Here is a 24,287-nt window from a genome sequence, read left to right on the forward strand (position 1 = left end):
TTTTTTTCCCCCCAGTATTTTTTTTCCCTTTCCGTTTATTCACGGTAAAAAAAAAAAGTAACAGATGTTTGGCTTATTTTAGGTCTCTGTTATTGCATCCTTACATTCCTTGGACATGTGAGACGTGTAGGTGCGGCACGGTGGTGAGGTTGATAGCACTGTCACCTCGCAGTGTGGAGGGTTCTGTGTGGAGTTTGCACGTTCTACTCGTGTCCCTGTGGGTTTCCTCTGGGTACTCTGGTTTCCTCCCAGAGTCCAAAGACACGAGGGCTAGGCTAATTGCAGACTCTGAATTGCCCGTAGGTATGAGTGCGTGAGTGAAAGGTGTGTGTGCCCTGCGATAAATTGGTGACCTGTCCAGGGTGTATTCCTGCCTCTTACCCACTGCATGCTGGGATAGGCAGCCCCCCACCCAATGACCCTGACCAGGAATAAGCGGGTTAGATAATGGATACTATGGACGGATAAGAAATGTGGGAAATGTGTCCCTTGATTTATGTGTAAAAGCCAGTGTGTGTGTGTGTGTCTGTCTGTCTGTGTGTCTGTGTGTTTGTGTCTGTGTGTGTGTGTGTGTGTGTGTATGTATGTATGTGTGTGTGTGTGTGCGCGTGTGTGTGTGTAGTGCGTGTGTGTCTGTGCATAGAAAGTACAAAGAGACCTCATTTCTGGCACAGCTGGATGACCTCACAGAGTAGGAGAATTGCGCAGGGGAAGATGCGTTTGCCTGAGAGCCAGACGCCAGGTTTAATGAGTCTGCCCTGTCTCCCTCAGACGGCCGCTGGGTGGACCCGCAGCGAGAGGCCCTGACCTTCACCAGTGAGTCTGGAGTGCGGAGGACTAGGCTAGGTGAGACCCTGACCTTTCAGAGTACTTATTTACGCTTGCATTTAATGAAAGCAGGCAGTCGGGCAGAAATAAAAAAAATACTGGAAAAGATTGCTGGTATTGTACGTTGAACAACGATCTAAAAACATAATTGTTTTTTTTTTTGGGGTGGGGGTGCATTTCTTTCCTGTTTATATTAAGAAGTTTATGTTGTTGTTAACAATGTTGGAATGCTTAGCATTTAACAGGGTGTACATGATTTTCTGAAGGGGTTCCTTTTTTATTTTTCATGAGAAAATGTACGCAATAATCACAGGCTCCTACAGAATATTATTTCCCTTGTGGGTAGGCTTGGGAACATGTAAACATTTTTTCCCTCTCTAAATCTCAGGGAGATTGAAACATCTGTGCCTATGGGGACATGTCTATAGTAGACATTTCCTATTTCCCCAATAGGCACACTGATGTTACATACAGTGCACACAAACACGCACGCTTATTGCAGTGTGTTGAATGCTGATGTCAAACAACGCTTTTCGATCCGTCTAGTACAAAACAGGAGTATATGTATCCTGTGTATATAATGCATATAAACAGTAATGTACCACAATGCTAGTTCGGCCATGACTGTAATTATAATGGACCATTTCCTGCTTTAAAGGTGACACCTGCACACAATGCCCCGACAGAGAGCTTGCAGCTGAGCCTCTACCGCAGTAATGCATAGCAAGGGGATTAAAGGCATATAACTCACTGATAGAAGGCTGTGAAATTGGATCCCATCACACCCTGTAGTCCCTTGAATGAATCTTCTCACGTTTCCATTGTTGCCCCAACAGACAGGTTTAATACTCCTAGCATTATGTCATTTGTCTTTTTTCTTTTTCTTTCTCCTGTTTTTTAAAATAAGAGACATGTGCGAAACGCGGGCATTGGCTCTCAGAGCGCGTGTGTGTGAGTGTGTGCGTGTGGGTGTGTGTGCGTGTGTGTGTGTGTGTGTGCACATGTGTACATGTGTGTTTCGCTGTGGGAAATGGGTTCAGTGCAGTGGTCAATGACATGGCCTTTATCTTTGATGTTTGCTGTTCACAGGAGATTTGGTCAGAGTGAGTTCATTTTGTAAATAGCATCGGGGGGGGGAAAAGGCACTGTGTCTGACCTTGGATAATATCTGATAGCAGTTGTTTCTCTTCTGCCGCACGCTGACCTTTTTACTGGCTGCTGGTTGTTTTCAGGGACTTTTCCAGCCCGTCCGAGGTGTTTTGAAATGTGTCTGTCTGATTTATCGCTGGCCTGTGGCCAAAGCCGCGCTTCACAAAGCGTCGTTCTCCTGGCGGAGCTGGAAAGCTAATTGAAACTGCACGGACAGGTGCTCTTTGCCGTGTGAATGCATTCAGTGCGTCTGGATATTCAAGAGGTCATGATGTCAGGGGTAATGTCATCAAGATCGCGGAGGATGTGGGTTTCATACACTAGTGTTTTTGTGTGGACCAGTGATGTCATCGCTGATGTAGTCAGGTGGGCGGGGACTGTAACTGTCACTCTTCCCCCCCCCCCCCCCCCAGGTGGTGAGATGCACACCCACAGCGGTCAGCGCAGGTACCCGGCCGGAGGGGGCCCCAACCTGGAGCCGGGCGGCGGCCCGCACCCCTACGGCCCGGAGGACATATTCCGGCTGAGTCTGGCCAAGGGCGTGTCCATGTCCCTGCCCTCCTCGCCCCTGCTGCCCCGCCAGGCCTACATGATGCCCTCACGCGCCAGCAAGAGATCCCCAGGTACTGCATCCCCCTCTTTTTATACTCTCTCTCTGTCTTTCTTTCTTTCTCTCACTCTTTCTCCCTACTTCTCTCTCTCTCTCACACACATACACACACACTCTATCTCTCTCTCTCTCTCTCTCTCTCTTCTCCTCTGTTCTCCTCCAACTAGCCGGCCTGTAGCAGAACAGGCACAGTGTAGCAGGTAAATTAGCATTAGCACCCCTATCTGAGCTTTGAGATCCATGAAAGCTGCTGTATGAATTCAGTCCATAGTCTCTCCCTATATAATATTATGAGATAAAAAATGATTTCTTGTGTTCTTTTTCCTAATTATACTTGAATTAAAAGATACGCCCTCAAGCGTAACTCAGTGTAACACCAGGGCAGTGCTGTGGCTGCGCTTCCTTTAGAAAGGCTCAGCGCCAGCGCTCCTGAGCACGTGCACACGTGACTGTGAGGTCACAGGGGGGCGGGGCGTTCGTTTGCTTTGCTCCCCGCCCCTCTGTTTGATCAGCTTCTGTCCGAGACCCCGCTGCCCCCCCCCCACGGTGACCGTGCTTATTTACACTGGGGGTGTGTGGGGGGGGGGGGTGACGCACGGGCCTTTCCGTAGGGCACGCTCAGCGACGCGTCCGCATCTGGCTCCCCCCCCCCAACAGGGCCGCCGGCGACCGTGCGAGCTTCAAAGCTCCGAGGCCCCCGCATCTGGGCACGCCCCGCGCCCCCCCCCCCCTTTTGTTTTCAGGAAACTGCGCGGCGAGGAACGAGGCCAGTGACGCAGCTGCACAGGCCTGGCCCTGCGCTCTCGCAGCTGGAGTGAGTCTGCCGTGCGGCCTGTGCCTGGAGGTGTGCGCTGATATTCAGCGCTAAGTACGGCAAGAAATGGCAGGAATTAATTGTTTTTCATTGGAGCGGCCTGTCTGCTATAAATCTTCACTCCTCAATGTTTTTTTGCTTTTTAAAGTTTCTGCGCACGCCGCTCTCGTCGGTTTTAACAGCCGGACAGGCATGTGTTGTCATGCCGGCGATATTGAAAGCGGGGTTTTTTTGACAGAGCAGGCTCGAACGCTCACTCACTTCAGGTAGGACATAATTAGCCTGCTTCTGAAAGCTCCGCGCTGCGGCTGCCTGCCCACATAAAAACGCTTTTTGCGGCGTGCCGAAAGAAACTTCGTCTGTCGGCTGGAAGATGAAACGGACTCGACAACGCGCGCCGGGCGTGACTGAGCGCGGTGTGCGAGCGTGCCTGTCTCTCTCGCCCCCGCCGAAAGGAAGCGGCTTTTCTTTGTTACCGCGCCGCGCCGTGCCGCGGCCGAGAGAGGGCCGCGGTAAAGACCGCGACGGGCGTACGGGCGCAGGAAAGGCAGCGCGCTCAGACTGCGTCCACCGCAGGCAGCGTCTCCTGCGAAGACTGAGTTAGCGGTAAACAGGAAGTGAGGGAGGAGGGGCAGTGGCTGTGGAGGTCAGTCTGGGAAAGGAGGGGAGGGTGGGGGTGGGGTAGGTGGGTGGGGGTTGGGGAGGTGGAATAAATGGGCTGTTGCCTGTCACAGAGAGGTGCCGAAAGCGGGTCAGGAGAGGGGTCTCATAAGAATGACAAAAGGAAGCGTCGCCTCTCTGACAAAGAGCCCGACGCCCCTGTCAGACGGAGCTGGGGGGGTGTGTGCTGGCGGGTGAAGTAGCGGGAAGGTGGGAACGTGTAAACCCTCCGCTCCGGGGCCGTAGGTTTGGGCTGTTTTGTTCTGCCGGAGCGGAGAGGCCCAGCAGTCTGTGGTTAATGGAGGCCGTGTAAAAGCCCGTGAGCTCCAGGCTCAGAGTCTCGCGTGGGCCGGCCGGGCGACACGCCCACTGCTCCGCCCGTCTGAGACGGAGAGGCCGGCGCCGACGATCCCTCTCCCTCTTCCCGAGAGGTGGGGAAACGCCGCGGCGTCGCGGCCGTCCCGCGTTTACGAGCGCAGCGAGAGAGGCCGATTAAAAGAGCGCCTCGCGGTCTGAGGCACGGCCGCGGGCTTCCGCGCGCACGCTCCTCGTCCAGCAGGGGGCGTTTCGGCGAGAGGCACAGGCTCGCCATGGTGGCGGTCGTGTGCGGTTGTGAGTCAGAAGGGGCGGCGGGGTTTTGACGTAAGCCTCGCGCCGACTCCACGGCGCCCTCCTCTGGCCGTCGGACGCTCACCGCAGCGCGCGCACGGTCACAAACCTCCCCCACCCTCCAGCGTCTCCCGCGGGGAAGCCTTCGCATGAGAGCGCTTCTGGGAGCACGTCGCTCTTCAGAAATACGGATATTTGAATGCGCGTCACACACCCCCTCTACCTCCAGGGGAGAGCAGGGCTGGAGCGATCCTCAGCCCTGCTCTGAGGGGGGCTAGGAGGATTGGGGGAAGCGGGGGGGGGGGAGCTTGGAGGATGGGGGGAAGGAGGGGGGTGGGGGGGGCCTTGGAGGATGGGGGAAAGGGGAGGCTGGATATTTACCTGCGAATCTGGCTTTGTGAGTCACCTCCCACGAACGAAACTCTCAGAAGTGGCAAAGTCATGCGAGCCAGCGCGGCTCGTGATTGGCTCGCGGCGCTCGCCGTTCTCAGCGCTCTCTTGGGAAGCGTAAAAAAGGGCGAGTCGTGTCTCGTTTTACGGCTCCCGCTGGCCGGCTCGTCGCTTCAGTCTGCACATCTGCAGGCCCGGTCCCCGGAAAAGCAGGGTCCGCTGCGGCCATTTTGCGCCGAGGTCCTTAACGCTCGCGCATTAATTGTCGCGGTCGGCCAATTATTCGCCTGATTGAAGGTTGTCTCTTTTTTTTTGCAGCAGGTGTCTCGACAGTATTTTTACGGACGCTTCGCAGGAGGGCTGTGAAAATGCCGGTGCTTTCTTTCGCTTACTCTTCTCTCAGCCGGTAATCCCGGCTCGTCTCCATTCGAGCGGTAACCAGCCATGGCCTTGGCCCATTTCGGCAATTTAATAACCACATTTTTTTTCTTTCTTTCTCTCCCGATTGAAATGGCCGTTGTATTCGAAGGCCCGTACCGTCGCTGCAACCTTGTCTGAGAACAATTCTCTTCTGAAGTGTGTCCTGCCAACCATTACTAGCCGCGTATTCTCTGTATGTAGGAGGAGTGCACCCCCTGTCCCTTTACCCCCACCTCTCACAAAGAAACAGAAATACATTTTACAGAGCATTCTCTGATTGTAGCTGACTGTACCTCAGAATTGCTGCTGCGTAGATGTCCAAGAACCTCAGTTCTATAAAGCCTCCTTTTATAGGAATGTTCTTTAAGGAGCGGCGACTGGGGAATCAGACTGAGTGGGTTTTGAGTTAAGAGCAGGATCACAAGAATCCCATTTCACCTACCGGCACTCTTATCACAAGCCTTGCCTTTGTGTGTGTCTAACGGAGAGCCCTCAGTTCAGCCAGAGGTCAGCGATGGTGAGTGATGATGTGGTCCTGCGCTCACTGACTCACAATATGAGTCTGTGGTCCTGCGGTCAGTGACTCACATTATGAGTCTGTGGTCCTGCGGTCAGTGACTCTCACATCATGAGTCTGCGGTCCTGCGGTCAGTGACTGTCACATTATTAGTCTGTGGTCCTGCGGTCTGTGACTCTCACATTATGAGTCTGTGGTCCTTGATCCACATTGTCTGTGTCCTGTCACCCATTATGAGTCTGTGGTCCGATCGCCTCACTCTTGTCCTGCTGTCTGTGACTCTCACATTATGAGTCCTGCGGTCAGTGACTGTCCTGCGGTCATTATGAGGCAGGAGAGTAGGACATTAGGGGCCCATTCCTTCCACTTTGCAGTGAATTTGGGCGCAATCCTCACACAGAGGAAAACCCGTTTCAGAAAGTAAAAGTCTTCCCCGGTATTTTGTTCCAGTTACCTGGATTTGCATTAGCCAGGAGGTAGAAGTAATTCATAAAATCAGCTGGCTGGGTTCATGGGTGGAAGAAACGCATGGCAGGACTTTTACTCTCTGACCCCTGGACTTTCCTCCTCTGTCTATCACCCAGTGGCCCCTGAGCACCCTGAGCGGGGCTCCAAGAGAAGCAGGACTGCCAGCAGGGCCTCTCCCGCTGTGTTTAACCTGGGCAGATTGCGTGAAGTTTAGTACAGCCTCGTTCATCTTTCTGAGCATATTACTAATGATGAAGTGTTCCTGAAGCCAGGACATGATGCACACGCGCTTTGGTATAATGCATAAGAAACAACCCGACCCAGTGGTAATGATGCGTTGTATTTGACCAGCTGTGTGGTAACGCCTTAGGAGAATAGTCGCGTACGATTGGGTTGTCTGAGCAGTGCTAAAGACAGATAAATTAGAGCGCTGCGTGGGACTGCATCAGAGGGTATTGATTTAAGGCGCTCTACGGGGCTTTGTGAATAGTAAAAGCTCAGCGGTCCAGCGAGTAGCATGTTTGCAGGCAGTAGAGCACAGCTTTGATGCAGTTTGTAATGACAGGATTAGACTGATTTTGTTACGGTATAAAACTCCCGCGAATCTGCCACAGGTTGATTCAGTATCGATGGGTTTGCCGCGGCCTGGCGTATTTTCTTTTGCCTGCGGCTGTTGTTATCTCAACCTCCGACGTTAAATTAGGAGAGCAGAGAGACGCGCGTGATTTCCCCCCGTGGCTCGTGATGTCAGCGGCCGGTCCTTATCACACCGCTGTGTGTGAGCTGGCTGCTCACACGGACAGGAGTCGGAGAAAGACTCTTCACACGAACCATAACAGGCAGACTTGCAGTTACGTGATTTACCAGCAGGCGGCGCTGATGTGTGATGAGATGCTGTAAGCCCGACCCTCCCTCCCTCCCATGGTCATGGCTAGAGCCAGTGCTGCCAAGCACACAGACACACACACACACACACACACACACACACAGACACGCACTCACACACGCATCCGCACTCACCCACAGTCAGCTCTCAACCAACACAAGAGGAATTGCCCTTAGCATCTACCATAATACTCCTTTGACGTCAATTTATTCAGCAGAAGCAGTATCCCGTGGGGAGTCTGTGAGAGATGTATAGCTCAACTCCCGCAGATAGGGAGATTATGGCCTCCAGCAACAAACCTGATTTCCGCAAGGGACACGAGGTATCATTAACCGAAACGGTCCCTGTTCCACTTTTCAAATATCTCATTCGAGCAGGAGACATTTTTTCACATTTCATTTTTTTTTTTGTTTAGCAACCCATTTAAAAAGGTGTCTGGTTTAGAAACGTATTAGCAACCAAAACGCACCGGAGATATGGGGTTTTTTTTAGTTCCGTCCTCATTACCCCAAGACAGGTGGGTGGGAATATCAGACATGACCATGAAACATGCATGAAGCATTAAGGCCAATTTGCAATTCTTCCACATCCTCCAGCGTCCGAACCGCATTGCTAAAGGAAGAAAAATGTTGACTGTGAATAAAATGAATAGAATATTGAGCTGCTTGCCATTACCATGCATGTAACATACACATCTGTGCTTCTCGTGCTCCTGTAACTACGCATTACACCATTAACCTCGGACATGCGAAAAACGATCGCGTTTCTGTGTACGGGGTTCTGACGTATTAGGATTTCTGTGTATCAAGACCCTCTGTTTAGCCCTCAGCGGGTGCAGGGCAGGGTTAATTGGAAGGAGAGCGGAATTTGGCTTCGTGGTAAGGGGTCGTTGTGACTCTGACCACATCGGCTGCGTGGGCAGTGGGAACACTCTCTCAGTGCCATTTTCTCCAGAGCCGGATAATGGCAGCGTGTCCACACAGCAGACAGAAGCGCATTGTTGCGGTCCCCCTCACAGACGATGTCATACATGGCAAACGAACAGAAAAGTGGCAAGAAGTCCATCTGAAGGAATTCCCCGAATCTTTGAAGGCTTTTGAAACGGCTCTTTATTCATTACCTTCGCCCAGACTGTAATAATAGGAACAGACGGACTGCGTTCTGCTATTCGGCAGACGTTTTATTTGTTCGCTTCTGGCTTCAGATTACTCGATCTGCGAATTTTAAATTAAGTTCAAAATGAAATTTGTTCCACCAGTTCTGAACCTTTTACCCGCGAAGGCTCTGAAATGCTCTGTAATTGAAAGCCTAAGTGTGCGATAATCATCCGAGAGCGGCTAATTCCGGTTAATTGGACACAAATGTTCATTCTCCAATAATGTGTGGCGGCATCGTCCGTGAGCCGGATGGTGATGTTGATTGAAGTGAACCCTAAACACTGAAAAAACAACACGTGTACAATATGAGTGGACATCGTTCCGTCACTAACTGATTGTGAATGCGTTTATAAGTGCTTCAGTCTTGGTTGAGAGTTTTGTTGTGTGCCTAAGCAGCGACACTGAAATAGGCTGTGCAGACCAGTAGCCTGTGTCTCTCCGATGTAATCTCAGTAATCTCTTTTTTTATTTGATCTGTTGGCCGTAATGCACGCCCTGCCGTATACAGCGCGTCAGCGTTTTTACCTCGTCCTAAAAACCCGATTAGGTGTAACTCCGTCTTTCTGTTTGCAGAGCTTGTGGTTCTTTGCTCTTGCTCATTTACCAGTTTAATGCTCGTTATAGTAGTTTTGTTCTTGTTTGTTTAACTTAGTATAATGCTCAATAGGGTAGTTGATCATTTATCTACGAAGACTGCGTTTCTTGCGCTTGCTCTATATTATTTCCCCTCTGGGGGATGACTGCGCTTTGATCACTGATCTTCGCGCTTTTGTTTGCATTGTAAATCACTGTGGATTAGAGCGTCTGCTAAATGCCAGGAAAGTGAAAGGGGAAAGGAATCCCTCAGACGCATCCGTGTGGAATTGCGCGTGCCAACACACGGATTGCTCTCGGCCTCTCCCTACCGGTCGCAACCTGGTCCAGGTCGGTTGATACGACCGAGCTGAAGAAGATCATTTTGAAGAGCAAAATCCTTCTGACGCCATAACCGAAAGCATGTTTTTATTCGTGTGAAAAAGGCGGACGCTCCAGAGCTGGAATACAGATGCTTCGTGCGAACTGGCCGCTTGTATAGCCTACTCTGCGTGATTGCCATTTTATTTGTTCTGTTCTTAAGCCGGGCCTACCCCTTCAATAGCAAATAAGCACAAAGTCAACATCAGCTCTGTGTAGTATGCAGTATTTTAATTATCTCGCTCAAAAAGGTTCTCATGGCTAGGTTATCTTCTTGGGTTTTGCCTTTAGTGAATTTAGTTTTTTCATCAACGCCCACACAAAACTTTGTTCCGGCTTTGTAATGTTTTGTGACTGCTTCCTGAAGTAAACGTGGGCCTCTTTTGGGGCCCAAGCCCCTGTCCCGATTCGCTGAAAAGCACATAATCTGTAGGAGGTGTGTCAGCTTTTAAAAAGGACCATGTTGGTCATCTGGTCTCAATGCCAAGGAGGTAGTAAATTATTCAGCCTGTAGGTGGCGCTTTCGTCATCAGTCATCTTTCAGAACCGTTTTTTCATGACATCATCGGCTTCACTGTTATGGCTGCTGAATAATAAAACAAAAGACTTAATATTTTGAGTTTAAAAATAACTAATTAAATAAAGATAAATCACATTACTCTATATATACTAGTGTAGAATAGAAACCTCATCGTTTAATGTAGAAAATGACCTTTGGCTTCACATTAAAGAAACGGTTTTTTGACGCACTGACACGCACAATAAAAACACCAGGAGCATTCATTCAGCAGGATCCATACTTTTCATCTATTTCGTCTATTACAAACATCTTAATACCAAAAATTTTGAATGGCCATTTAATTAGAAGAAGGAAAAATGGTGTTTCTTAGCAAAAACTGTGCCGTTTTATATTCCATGTGTGCATTTGTGTAGAATATGCATTTAAATATCTTTTAAAAAGTATTGAATCTCTGTGGCACTGTCCTTGGGTGATGACAGACAATTTTCAAAATATTTCTACGAGCCCCCCCACCCCAAAGCTTTTTTTGCTATGATATTTGAAAGTAATCCCTAATATCTATAGCCTCTACCTTGAATGAATGCTTTTCTTTGGCCTCATGTCCTCAGGCCAGCATTGAAACCGCACTTAATTGGTTCCGTGTTAATTGGCTCAGGTCTGACCGCGTGATAGGCCAGCTCTCTGTGCCAGCGCACCGGCCATTTCAGACCTGAGCGTGTGACAGGACCTGCTTTCTGAAGCTCGCGTCCTCAGCTTAGCTTAGAGACCGTCGGGTGTACAGGTAGCGCTGCATGGAACCGCCTCGTTGCTCCTTCCATTTTGAAGGTAACACACCTGTGGCTGCCACCATTGCTTTGTTGGCGTATTGCCTACATTGCTGTGTGTGTGTCCTGTTTCTCGAAATGAGATGCTCATTTTAAAGTTGATGATTTTTTGTATGTATCCACATGCGCTGTACCAAAAAATATATATATATTTTTTTTTCTTCTTGTATATGCTGTGTGTGCGTGTGGGTTGTAAGCTAATTGTGCAGTTGGCCTGGTGTCGAATTGTTGCCGTGGGTTGCAGGATATGTATCTTGTCTGTGCATTTCATGTCGAGGGACCATAGATGGCAGCATAAATCTAGCTGTTGCTTAAAGCGGGCGGTGCTAATGTGGCTCAACATGGAGGCTGGAATAACGTCAGCGCTCCCGTACCAGGGGCTCGGTCACGTACGCGGAGCCGCCGCCGCCGCCGCTCTGTTTATCATTCACAGCCTGGGCTCACGTTGCAGGTGAATCAACAGAGCACGTGGGAACGAGATCTCAGAACACTGACAGCATTCACCGCCTAATCTCTGTGTTGCGGCTAAGGTTGCTCATGTAGTCATTTGATTATAGAGTAAACGAAGAGCGCAGAACTGGGTTAGGTCAACGTGAGCGGCTCGCGTATTTGAAGATTTAAGATTTGTTGTTGCAGCGGTGTGGCCTAGTTCAGAAACATGAATTTTTAGCAGAAGGTTATGGGTTCGAATCCCAAGGGGAGCACTGTTCAGGTACCCTTCTGCACTTAACCTGGCTTACTTCAGGACTGTAAATGCCCAGCTCCAAGTATTATATCTGAAACATAACATCTGTAAATCATGTAATATAAATGTGACTACCACGCAAACAGAGGGTATGGTGATAATGTAGCTGCCTTTTTAATGCAGTTTTTTTTATTTTTTTTCCTTTTTTTTTAGCCATGCCTAAATCTCCAGCTGGTTAAACATCTGGCTGTTTTCTCTTATATTTTTTTTATGAAGCTCCCCCCCCCCATTTAAAGGGAGGCAAGGACGGCTCATTTAGCCTCCAGGGGCGCAGTTAAAATGCGAGGCGGGGGCTATTTATACTGCAAATAGGCTAACGTCTCGAGCGAGCCGCGCGGAGCGTCCTCCTGCTTTAAGGCAGGCGATCGAGCGCGGGGCTCGAATGCGGGTTTGGGCGCCGCCCCGCCCCCCCCCCCCCCACCCCCCTCCCCTCCCCTGTTCTGCGCGATGAATCCGTTTGTTGCATCAGCGGACAAACGGCCTTTTCAGCGCCCGGGAAACGGGGGGGGGGGGGGGGGGGCGCGTGAATGGGAGAGCCGGAGAGCCGCCCGTCAACATCCCGCCGTCACCCAGAGAAAAGGGCCGGTGGGCGGGCCCTTTGAGTAGGGCGGGGTCAGCGCTCTGACCCGGGGACGGCGGTGTGAAGGACACGCTGGGGGGGTGGGGGGCAGATACAGCAGCCTTCTGTGTACAGGCACGGTTGCTACGGAGAAATACAGTGCCCTCGCGCTGGGGAGTGAGTCACTGGTGGGTGAAAATGTCCGCTTTATTCACTGTGTGTGTGTGTGCGTGTGTGTGTGTGTGAGTGGGTTATGTGTGTGTGTGTGTGCGTGCGCGTACGTGCGTGTGTGTGCGTGCTCGTGCGTGCGTGTAGTGTGTGTGTGTGTGCGTGCGCGTGCGTGCGTGTGTGTGCGTGCTCGTGCATGCGTGTTTGTGTGTGTGCGTGTGTGCGTGCGTGCGTGCGTGCGTGCGTGCGCGTGTGTGTGTGTGTGTGTGTGTGCGTGCGCATGCGTGCGTGCGTGTGTGTGTGTGTGTTTGTGAATGTGTGTGTGTGTGTGTGTGTGTGTGTGTATACACCTGCACATTCACTCATGCAAACTGCACAGACACACCAACCACACACATTTATGTGCCCACACACTGACACACACACATGTGAAGTTGTAATCTGATTGCGGCGGCTTCCTGTTGCTGTTTCTATTCTGGAAGCGGGTTGGTGTTTTATGTGGGCTGAGCGCAGCTGTGCCGTCCGAGCTGAGAGCTGACAGACAGCGGGGCTGTCGGCACAGGAGCCCAATCTGCCTGCCAGCCCCCTGGCCCGCCTGCCCCGTCCCACCAGGACATTCTAATTCCTCATCTCAAATCCCATCTGGAAAAAGTTAATCCAGCAAGAATTTACTCTCTCTCTCCGTCTCTCTCTCCCCCGTCTGTCTCTCTCTCCCCCTCCCATCTCTCCCTCCCTCTCTCTCTCTCTCTCCCTCTCCCTCCCTCTCTCTCTCTCTCTCTCTCTCCCTCTCTCCCTCCCTCGCTCCTCCTGCAGGTCCTCTCAGGAAGCTGAAGTATGTGGAGAGCCCTCGTGTTCCCGGAGACGCCGCTGTCTCAGCGCTGAGGAAGGCAGCGGAGAGCAAGGAACCGTCCCAGAATGGTGAGTGTGCGCGCGCTTGCGCTCGGAGAGCTGCTCTCCGCACCGCGCCGTCCAGCGAGGGGAGCGTGCGTCTGATCTGAGTACAGTGCTGCGAGAGGACCTGTGAGTGGAGTACGGACACAGCGAGCAGGGAGCTGTTCTGGGAACAGTGGGGAAGAGTAGCTGTGTGTGAGAGAGAGACGGTTTGTTGCACTGCTTTGCTCTCGTAGAGTAATGACTGTTAAGCCCACCAAAGCATGATTCTGCCTTCTGAAGTCTCTTACTGCGAGGCACTGAGGGCACTGAGTGTGTGTGTGTGTGTGCGCGTTTGCACGCCTGTATGTGTGCACGCACGCGCGCGCGTGTGTGTGTGTGTGTGTGAGTGTGCACGCATGCGCGTGAGCCTTTGTTTTTGTGTAGTAGATGTTACAGCTCCCCCCTCAAGCCCTTTTCAGGGTAAGGTAACATTTTTAACGTGCCGTGTTTTAACATTTTCTATTTGAATCTGGCAGTAACGGTGTCTGCTTGTGTTCATCTGCCGTTACCCTGATACCCTGCTGTCATTTCGCCTTTTACCTTGTTTTGCCTTATTTTGGCATTTTTGACATTTTTACAGTTTTTCGCTGATTGGCTCATTTTTTTTCTGTTTTTGTGATCCAGTCTGGAAAATGCTCATGGAGAAGTACTCTCCTACCGGACATGCTTTTGTATTATTGATTGATTGGTTGATTGATCGATGGGCTGCTTGGCTGATTAGTTGATTGGATGATGTATTGGTGGACTGATTGATGATTGGTTGATTAATTGAGACGGAACTCTACGTCGTGACGGTTTGACCTTTTTTCCCGGCTTGGTCTGTCAAACGGCACACAGGACGCATGGGGATGAAAGTTAAAACCTTGTCAAACACCCCGATAATGTTGTAAATTATGGAAGTGACCAACCTTTGAAACCACATGAAAGCTTATAGCCTAAATAAAATGGACCCAGACCGGCTGCACTCCTAACGGGCGCTAATAAACATGGCTTTAGCGGCGACGTCAGGGCGGGACTTCAGGAGGAAGCGCAGCGATCGCCATGTTTCCTCTATAGGAAAGAGAGATAAGATGGTGTTTATGGGAAGGACACAGGCATGGTAGAGGCTAAATGACTAGAGAGACGTGTGTTTGTGTGTGTGTGTGTGTGCACGTGCGTGTGCGTGAGTGTGTGTATGCGTGTGCGTGTTTTGGCCCTTTATCTCCTCCTGAGTGCGTGTGTTGTGTCCCGCTCGTTGGGCTGTTATCATCGGTAGACGAGGGTGGATCTACATTCCTCTCAGGGGCTTAAATGCAGTGTAGACTGTGTTATCTGAGCCACAATGGCAGAGAAATGCCTCCTTGTGGTTGATTTGAGGTTTTGGAAGGAGTCCAGCTGGCAGCAGAGTTCTGCCTGGTGCAGTGAGGGGAGGGGTCTGCTCCAAGATGTCCTGGGACAGTGAGGGGGGGCTGCTCCAAGATGTCCTGGGACAGTGAGGGGGGTCTGCTCCAGGCTGTACTGGGACAGTGAGGGGGGGGGCTGCTCCAGGCTTTACTGGGACAGTGAGGAGGGCTGTTCCAGGCTGTACTGGGACAGTGAGGGGAGGGCTGCTCCAGGCTGTACTGGGACAGTGAGGAGGGGCTGCTCCAGGCTGTACTGGGACAGTGAGGAGGGGCTGCTCCAGGCTGTACTGGGACAGTGAGGGGGGCTGCTCAGGCTGTACTGGGACAGTGAGGGGGCAGGAGGGGGGCTGCTCCAGGCTGTATGGGACAGTGAGGGGGGCTGCTCCAGGCTGTACTGGGAGAGTGAGGGGGGGGCTGCTCCAGGCTTTACTGGGACAGTGAGGGGGGGGCTGCTCCAGGCTGTACTGGGACAGTGAGGGGGGTCTGCTCCAGGCTGTACTGGGACAGTGAGGGGGGCTGTTCCAGGCTTTACTGGGACAGTGAGGAGGGGCTGCTCCAGGCTGTACTGGGACAGTGAGGGGGGCTGTTCCAGGCTTTACTGGGACAGTGAGGAGGGCTGTTCCAGGCTTTACTGGGACAGTGAGAGGAGGGCTGTTCCAGGCTTTACTGGGACAGTGAGGGGGGGCTGCTCCAGGCTTTACTGGGACAGTGAGGGGGCTGTCCAGGCTGTACTGGGACAGTGAGGGGGGCTGGTCCAGGCTGTACTGGGACAGTGAGGAGGGGCTGTTCCAGGCTTTACTGGGACAGTGAGGAGGGGCTGCTCCAGGCTGTACTGGGACAGTGGGGCAGTGAGGGGGTCTGCTCCAGGCTGTACTGGGACAGTAGGGACAGTGAGGGGTCTGCTCCAGGCTGTACTGGGACAGTGAGGGGGGCTGCTTCAGGCTGTACTGGGCAGTGAGGGGGGGGCTGTGGGGAGGAGGGGCTGCTCCAGGCTGTTCTGGGCGTGAGGGGGGGCTGTGAGGGGGGGCTGCTCCAGGCTTTACTGGGACAGTGAGGGGGGCTGTGGGGGGGCTGCTCCAGGCTGTACTGGGACAGTGAGGGGGGGCTGCTCCAGGCTGTAGTCAGTGCATGACAGAGAGGCTTTGGAGGGAGACCTGTGCAGTGCCACTTCATGCCAGCCTGGATGCCAGCGAGTTTGCCTCATATCAGCATTGCGCATATGTGTCAGTGTGCATGTGTTTGTGTGTGTGTGCGCGCGCGCGATTGTGTGTGTGTGTACGTGCAAGTGTGTGTGTGTGTGTGTGTGTGCTGTAGTGTGTGTGTGTGTGTGTGTGTGTGTGTGTGTGTGTTCTGTATGTCTGTGTGTGTGTTGGGGTAGGGGGTCAGCCCGGGGGCTGCACAGCTGGTGTGCGGCTCATGTCTGTGAGTGATTTTGGGAGGGTGAGCAGCCGTGCCCCACAGAGGCCTGTGAGAGCCGCGGGCTGCTGCTGCTCAGTGCTCTCCGCATCCCGCCGGGTCATTCTCAGGTGCCGGGTCTTACAGCAGAGCTAAAAATATCCCCCTCACCCTCACCGGCGTTACACTCGCCCCCCCCCTTACCCCCCACCCCGTTCCCCCGGCTCTGGTCTCCTCGCGGCATCCCCCCCCCCCCCCCCGAACTCGACACACCCCCACCGTCGCTTGTTTACAGTGGAGGTCCGCCAAACGTTGTCTCAGGCCCACGTTAGCTACAGTTTGTTTATACAGCACATGGCACATTCTTAGAGCGCGGAACCTGGGCTAGGATTTCAGCCGCAGATAAAGAATGAAAACAGTACTCAGAGAACGGAGGGAATGAAAATACAGCGTTCGCTCGTAGGTCTGGAGCCCCTGACTGCACGTCGTCGTATCTCAGCTCTGTGGCGCTGCAGCCATCTGACTGCTCTGGTGTGCGCGTGTGTGTGTGTGTGTACATGTTTGCGTGTGTACGTGTGTGTGTGTGTGTATTTGTGTGTGCGTGTCTGTGTGTGTGTACGGAGCAGCAGGGAAGGAAGTGGCACGGCTTTGAAATCCCGGCGTTCCTGGGAGTTTGGACAGCTCGGCCTGTTCTGTGCGCGGAGGGGCTGCTAATGCATGCAGTGTGTGGGCCTTCCAGCATCCCATAATTATCAGGCTTCGTTTGGCGTGCTCACCGCCATAAAAGGAGGAATTCTCACCGGGGTGAAATTACACCGCCGCAAAGGAATCATCTGGAACGTTTTGGTGAAAATAACGAAACGATGTGCTGTTAGTCACCTTGTGGGGAAGTGTGTTGCGTGTTCAGATTGGTTTGACCTGCCGGGAATGTATGAATACAAAGGACCAACGCATTTGTGACCAGTTCAGTGTTCAGGACCAGTTCAGTTGCCTTTTGCGCGTTAACGTGCTTGTTAATGTTCACTATCCTGTGTGCAGAACTCTCCAGCGTACGCAAATCGAACGAATCCCTTTTGAGGCAACGCACACAAAAAATGGCTAAATTTCATTTCTTCTTGAGCGAAACGACGCTCTTAAGTAATGAGTATTCATGAGACCTTGCGTACCGGCGCGTCGGTGATTAATTAGGCGCTGGCCGAGCGGAGCGAGTTGGCTTTGGGGCGGTCAGCTGAACAGCGGACGCTCGGGGGTCTCGCTGAGGGCAGGCCCTGTTTACCCAGCGCAGGTTCGGGGGTGGCCCCGGACCGCGAGGTCACGCTCGATCACGTGACCCGCGGGGGTGGGGGGGGGGGGGGGGGGGGGGGGGGAATGCGCGGCGAGGGCAGCGCCGCCGAGGAATGTTCTCAGGCAGGACGAGGGAATGCTGGGAGAAAACTGCGAGGAATCGGGTAGAGCAAGGGGCGCGTGGGGAGCAGAGCCGGACTGTTTACACACACATTCCATTTAATTTAGCTCATTTACTCGCACAGCAGACTCCCCCCCCTCCAAAAGCCCCCACCCCCCATCCCAGGCAACCAGCATTTTTTTAGTTTTTTTTATTCCATTTTGCCCATTTATAAAGCTGGGTATTATCGGAGGGGAATTCAGATTAATGGCTTAGCTCAAGGGTAGAACAGCATCTGGCCACTGAAGCTGAAACTCATTCGGTCAGGTTGCCCACGCCCGCCTCCGCCGCTCCACGCGGTTAGCGAGTGTTCGTTTGTCTGCGTTAAGGTAAGGGAACGGGGCAGGCATTGGAGTGGCACATCTGAACAATGGTTTATGACTCCCTGGAAAAGCGGCCCCGGTCAACTGTTTGTTATGGTCAAGATCTGGGTGGTGAAGTTAAGGTCAGAGATGTTGGGTTGGGTACGTGCTCATGGGTGCGGGAGGGGCGAGGTCGAATATTATCGCGGTGCGTGACAGTGTCCCAGCATGCCTTGCCCTTCTCCTGCCCTCCGTGAGTGTGGGGACTATTCGAGGGTCGGGTTTCGGTCGAGGGCGAGGGGTTTAAAAACATCCTCGCCGCCGAGCGCGAGGTCACGACCGAGCCGAGGAGCGTTCGTCAGGGACGGCGGAGCCGCCGGAGCTCCGCCTCTGAGGGCGGGTCGCGTTACCTGCTCTGCGTGTGCGTGTGCGCGCCGGTCACGCAGGCCGCGTGACAGAATGTCCTTCTCCCCCGCCTGCCTCTGCGCTCACACCCACAGGACCGGGCCCCCCCCCCTCGCCCCCCCTCGGTCTTCTCCTCTTGAGACTCTCTATGACTTCACCGCCTCCCGGCCTGATGTTCAGGCAAGTCTTCTCAGAGAGCCGGCATTTAATCAAGCGCACACGCTGGTGTGACTGACATTTAGGCAAAGATTTAGGAGAGGAGTTTAGCTGACGGCCCCTGCGCTGTGTTCAAGCTAGTGGAGGCATTTTGTTCCCCCGTCAAACTCCCGTTCCTTTGACAGCTGTTTCCCACGGGTGTCCCTGCTCTGATTCCAAACCTTTACGATGTAATGGGGTGGCACAGTCACATCCCGATTGGCGGTGGTCCTGTCACCTGACTCACCATACCAAAGCCAGTATAATCCATTCTGGTTGGATCTTCCTCTACAAAGGAACTGCTGGTTACTTGGTGATTGTTAATCAGTGACTTTGCCTATATTCCTTTGGAGGATGTTAATTCTTCTTCTTTGTTTTTCACTGAATGAGACGTATGGAGAGAGGGAGCGATCCTCCACGGAGCTGTTACCCTGTTCTGCTCTGAGGAAGCCAAGGCACGCCAGAGTCGTGTGTGAAGTCTGTTTGTCTTCACTCGTGCAGAACACGCTAGAGTCGAATGTAGTAAGAAAAGGAAGTGGCTAGCTACGCACTGTCAGAAATCGTCAGCCGTGTGTGGTGGTGGTAAGAGATCATAACCGCCTAACTTCATAGCAAAGTCAACAGCGAGCACCCCCAAAATGACGAGGTGCGAGGTAAGGCTAAAGCAAACGATAAAGAGAGAAGTGGTGCCCGTATGCTGCTGTTGCTCCCGAAAGCTATTTCTTTTTTTATTGTGCAATCACAAAGGTGGCAAGAGAGCACGCCGTGTTCAAAGTGCTGTCTTTGCGATTGCACAATAAAACATCACATTTAGGATCAACAGCGGTGTGTGGTGCGGGCTGCTATTTCTCCTTAACGAGAAAAAAAGCCCAGAGAAACAGGCAAAGTCTCTGCTGTGCTGTGTCGTTTTCCACTTGCACGTTTGCCTGTACATTTTTACGTGACATAATCCAGTGATTAATAGTTTTCCCAGAAAGAGGCCTTGGAGGTCTTGCCTCTTTTACGTCCATCATGGTGATTGTTTTCTGCGGGTGATGTGAAATGTCTGGCTGCTCGTTGGGTTCTGTTTGTTAATGCGTCCCCATTGGTCTTTAGGTTCTCACGTTCTCCGTCCCAGCTTTTCATCAGGGAGAAGTAATTGATCACGATCAGGCTTTTTACAGCTGTGGTGGCTGATCCCTTGTGGAAATAGCCAGGAAAGGTCAACAAAGTTTTTGCTGCAGAAACCATGACATCATCACAAGCCATTAATTAGGGCAACATTCTAATTGCCTACAGGTTCATTAAAATGATCAAAAAATATCCTCATCCCGAATTAGATTTATAACATTGATGGTGAATAGCAATATCTGTATTGGAGTTCACAGTATTGGAGATTTGAGTGACCTGGGTACAATATTTAGACTAGCTTTTACAATTACACTTTCACGATAAATTGCATTTACTTAAGTTAGCAGTGAACTCATGCTGACATGTATCCATCCATCCATCCTATTTCTAAACCACTTATTCCTGGTCAGGGATCTGGGGGTGGGCGGGCAGGTGGGGTGGGGGCTGTTGCTCTCGAATGTGATTTTTTTATTGTGCAATCACAAAGACAATGAAAGTGTGGCACGTTCAAGGTGTGAGTCCATCCATCCATTTTCTAAACCGCTTATTCCTGGTCAGTGGGGGGGGGGGGTGATTGGCGGTAGGGAGGCAAGAGCATAACCCAGCACACAGTGGGCGAAAGGCAGATATACACCCTGGACAGGTCGCCAATCCATCACAAGGCCCACACACAACTCCCTCACACATTCTACCTACGGCAAGATAGAGTCTCCAATTAGTCTCCTCCGTTTCTTTGGACTGAGAGAGAACATGCAAACTCCTCTCAGAAAGGCCCTCGGTTGGAATTCAAATTCGGTGCCTTCTTTCTGTGAGGCGACAGTGCTGCACCACCGTGCTGCCCCACATGTGGGAATAACAAAGCAATATTTATATTCTCATCTGAGTATTTGGTGCTCAAAGCCAAAACGTCATCTCAGTTAGATTGTATACATCTCTTGTTCTCACTGACACATCTTGGTCTGTTGTGCGTTAGAATGAAACAATTAAAATTGTTGATACATTAGCAGGTAATGGCCAAACAGTAAAGCAACAGAACAGCCATTAGCCATTTTCAGCTTCCCGCTGTCCTCAGAAGCACCTGGTTGTGCTGCAGTGTTCTTCAGCTCTTTAATGAAACCAGCGTCTGACAGTGGCTGGACACAACGGTGTGAAGGTTCATGTCATAAGAACATTAGCGCTGCGTCTTTTTACACAAAATTACAATGAAGGGCGAAGGGACGCCCTGTTTTCAGAGACAGTTCCCAACGATAAACGCCTTTGAGCAGGGTCTTTGGCCAGGGGTTCTAGATCAGAGGGCTGTTTTGAAGGGAAAAGGGGGTTCTGTGCGTAATGGACGAGCTCTAATTAAGCCAAACGGTACCGTTAATATTTGAATCCTTTCTCCGCCACCCAGGGCCCCTGTGCTCCGCGTGTTTAATTATAGCAGAAAGCCAATCTCGCTGTGCCCATATTTGTGCGTCCCCAGCCGCCGCGTTCGCCGACGAATCCTCATCCTTCTTTCCGCCCCGCCCAACCCCCCCCCAACCCAGATCCTAACGACACAGAGACAAACGCCCCCCCGGCAACTTTCCCGCTCAGAAATCTGCACGTCTTTACAGGGCCAAACCGAGGCCGCCGCCACTAACGCGACCAACGCGGCCCTGGAGTTCCTGATTCGAACCCGACTCCCGCCCCCGAATGATGCGATCGGTGCAGCAGCATCACCTCCCCAGTTTCCACCAGCGCTTGAGTACTGAAAGTGTGTTTGCTCCGTTCCTTCGGTGGGCAGCTGTTCCAGGCGTGCGGCTGTAATTCGCTGCTTCACCGTCGGTCGTGAGCGAGCGAGAGAGAGAGAGCGAGAGTGCGCGTGAACCCAGAGACGTCGCTCGACCCCGCGGGCTGAGGCAACGCCGCTCTCGCGTAAGTAGGGAGCGCGTCTGTTTCACGGCGACCCGGAGACGCGTCGTTCTCGCGCCGTCTGCACGTGCCGACCGGCTTTGGCTCCGCCGGCCCGCGGCGGAACATTCCGGGCTCTGGGACGTGCCCGCGCGTCTCTGTAAGGTGACATCATTTCCCCTTTGTGCTAACTGATGGGAGAAGGGTAAGTGGTCATGTTCTTCAGGTGCTCATTAAGCCGGCTTAACCATCATATAATGCCAGCCTGGTTGGTAATGAGTGCTAGCTGTATCGGTTTCACGGTGGGGGGGGGGGACTGTTCAAAGCGCCCCCCCCTCCTCTTCAGACCTCTTTCACAGAGAGGGGGCCATATCTTAGCAGCTCGTAAACCTTCGAGGTATTGGATAATGATGCTGTTTTTGTTTTATTTCCCGACCTTCTCCCTCTGTTATTTGAATTAATAAGCCGTTCCGGTGTTTCTTTTGGTTTCTCCGGGCCAGTGTTGTGATATCAGATCAGTAATTGCTCACAGGCTGAAAAAAAAAAGCCGATTTTCTGACTTGAATACCAAACGTGTTAATGGCATTAACGCTGGCGAAACCCCTCCGTTTCAGGACAGTTTTAAAAGCGCGCTGAGGCCTCTTGCTAATTGTGTGCCGGCAGTGTGTTCTCCCAGGCCTGTTTCAGAGCTTTTTGCCGCTCAGTATTTCAGTATCTGCTGAGCGTGTTTTTTTTTTTTGTTTTGATAGTAGGCAGGGAGATTCACCGAGGTCAGTCCTAATTATGATAACCATCACAGCTGCTGTGATTACCAAAAAAAATAATTACGTGCCGCAGTAAAAACAATTACAGCAATTATCATTGGAAAAGCACCGTGAGCATCTACACGCTGATCCATTTGTTGATCGTGTTCTCTGATGTCCACAGCGTGCGCGTCAACATTTGGCCGTGAGTACATTTGGCTCTGTCCGCGAAGAGGCCCCCTCTTCAGACCACTGTGTCATTGGGGTATTTTTTCATACCCGGTGCCCCACCCAGCCCCCAGTACCCCTATCTCTCTCTCTCTCACTCCCCCCTCCCTCCTTCTCTCCATCTCTCTCTCTCTGTGGATATGAGAGAGAACAATGTAGCTTTCACGCCACGCTACTGCTGAATCTCAACCAGCACAGCCAGTCCCTACCCTTCTCCAGTGCTACGAACACGAGCCCATTCTGGAAGCTCGGATGAGTCACCGCAGCCCGTCCCATACCGAAGACGGGAATTTTTTAGGGCGCTAAGTTGGGACGCATCGCCAGCTCTCGCCGTTCATTCGCCGCCCTGCGGACCGGAGGCGCTCGACCCGCGTTCTCATTCGCCGCCGTAGCGGAGGGCGTGGCTCACGCGGGCGTACGCCGGTCACCCGCTGATTCTCTTCCTTCCTTACGGGTCGCCCAGTGGGAGCTCCCGATTAACCTGATGAAAATTGCTTCGGATGCCTTCGTTCCGCTGATGAGCGACGCCAGCGCATTATTTAGCGCTGTTCCTGATGCGCTAGGCCTGCGGTGCTGTGCAGCTGTCACATTAATGCAAATACTATTTTACTTCGGTCACTGGCTATGTTCCTTGCGTCAAAACTGTATACAATGCTGCTCTAATTGGATCTGTTTAGCATCTTGGTTTTTTGACGAGGAGCCATTATAGCTTCTCTGGTGATTACCGAAAGACCTCTTTGTTCGCTTTCTGCGTTCAGCTCAGTCCCCATCAGTCTGTGCTGTGTGCGTGGAACCGCCCGGACGCTGGCGGCCAGGGCCCTACGGTGGGCCGTACACTCTTAACGCTCATCCCATAGGACCCAGGGACTGGGGTCACCACGGTTACTGCAGTAAAGGAATCCTTTTTTTTAAAGATAGCGCACGTTGAACGTACGGCAGCTACGATGTCCAGCCGGTCCAAGCAGGATTGATGGCGGTCTCCAGGTGGCTCCTCAGGGCTCTCGCCTGGTACGACATGGTCCACATTCCACCTGTGTCCTTCACAGGGTACTGGGTTAGGGTGAAGGGAAATTGGTTCTTTTTTTTGGAGGGGGGGGGCGGTTTATACTTGGTTTCCAGCGCCGGCTCCACTCCGCTGGTACCTGACCCCATTTCACTTCGTGTCGCGGGGAGCCTGAGACGCGCTCTCTGGGCCCGCGTGGGCTGCAGCGGCCGAGCGCGCTCACTACGCTCCCGCTGGAAACGCTCTCTCTGCACCCGAGCGCGCTCACTATGCTCCCGCTGGAAACGCTCTCTCTGCAGCCGAGCGCGCTCACTGTGCTCCCGCTGGAAACGCTCTCTCTGCGGCCGAGCGCGCTCACTACGCTCCCGCTGGAAACGCTCTCTCTGCGGCCGAGCGCGCTCACTGTGCTCCCGCTGGAAACGCTCTCTCTGCACCCGAGCGCGCTCACTGTGCTCCCGCTGGAAACGCTCTCTCTGCAGCCGAGCGCGCTCACTGTGCTCCCGCTGGAAACGCTCTCTCTGCGGCCGAGCGCGCTCACTGTGCTCCGCTGGAAACGCTCTCTCTGCGGCCGAGCGCGCTCACTACGCTCCCGCTGGAAACGCTCTCTCTGCGGCCGAGCGCGCTCACTGTGCTCCCACTGGAAACGCTCTCTCTGCACCCGAGCGCGCTCACTGTGCTCCCGCTGGAAACACTCTCTCTGCGGCCGAGCGCGCTCACTGTGCTCCCGCTGGAAACGCTCTCTCTGCGGCCGAGCGCGCTCACTGTGCTCCCGCTGGAAACGCTCTCTCTGCGGCCGAGCGCGCTCACTGTGCTCCCGCTGGAAACGCTCTCTCTGCGGCCGAGCGCGCTCACTATGCTCCCGCTGGAAACGCTCTCTCTGCGGCCGAGCGCGCTCACTACGCTCCCGCTGGAAACGCTCTCTCTGCGGCCGAGCGCGCTCACTACGCTCCCGCTGGAAACGCTCTCTCTGCGGCCGAGCGCGCTCACTGTGCTC

The 24,287-nt window shown here is 52.7% G+C and overlaps 1 protein-coding gene across 6 annotated transcripts in view; it reads left to right on the plus strand.

Annotated features, from left to right (window-relative positions):
- LOC135240343 (protein TANC1-like) overlaps nucleotides 1–24,287 on the plus strand; it is a 133,888-nt gene that overhangs the window by 48,146 nt on the left and 61,455 nt on the right. For 4 of the 6 annotated variants that reach the window (XM_064309699.1, XM_064309700.1, XM_064309706.1 and 1 more), the window contains exons 3-5: nucleotides 772–846; nucleotides 2,391–2,600; nucleotides 13,092–13,196. In XM_064309699.1, coding sequence (XP_064165769.1) covers nucleotides 772–846; nucleotides 2,391–2,600; nucleotides 13,092–13,196 — 390 coding nt within the window. Of the gene's footprint in view, nucleotides 1–771; nucleotides 847–2,390; nucleotides 2,601–8,931; nucleotides 8,952–13,091; nucleotides 13,197–24,287 lie in introns of those variants that run through there. The other 2 variants (XM_064309701.1, XM_064309703.1) reach the window with 2 other exon arrangements.

Source organism: Anguilla rostrata, chromosome 15, assembly GCF_018555375.3.
Source record: "Anguilla rostrata isolate EN2019 chromosome 15, ASM1855537v3, whole genome shotgun sequence".
In the NCBI taxonomy this organism is placed as follows: domain Eukaryota; kingdom Metazoa; phylum Chordata; class Actinopteri; order Anguilliformes; family Anguillidae; genus Anguilla; species Anguilla rostrata.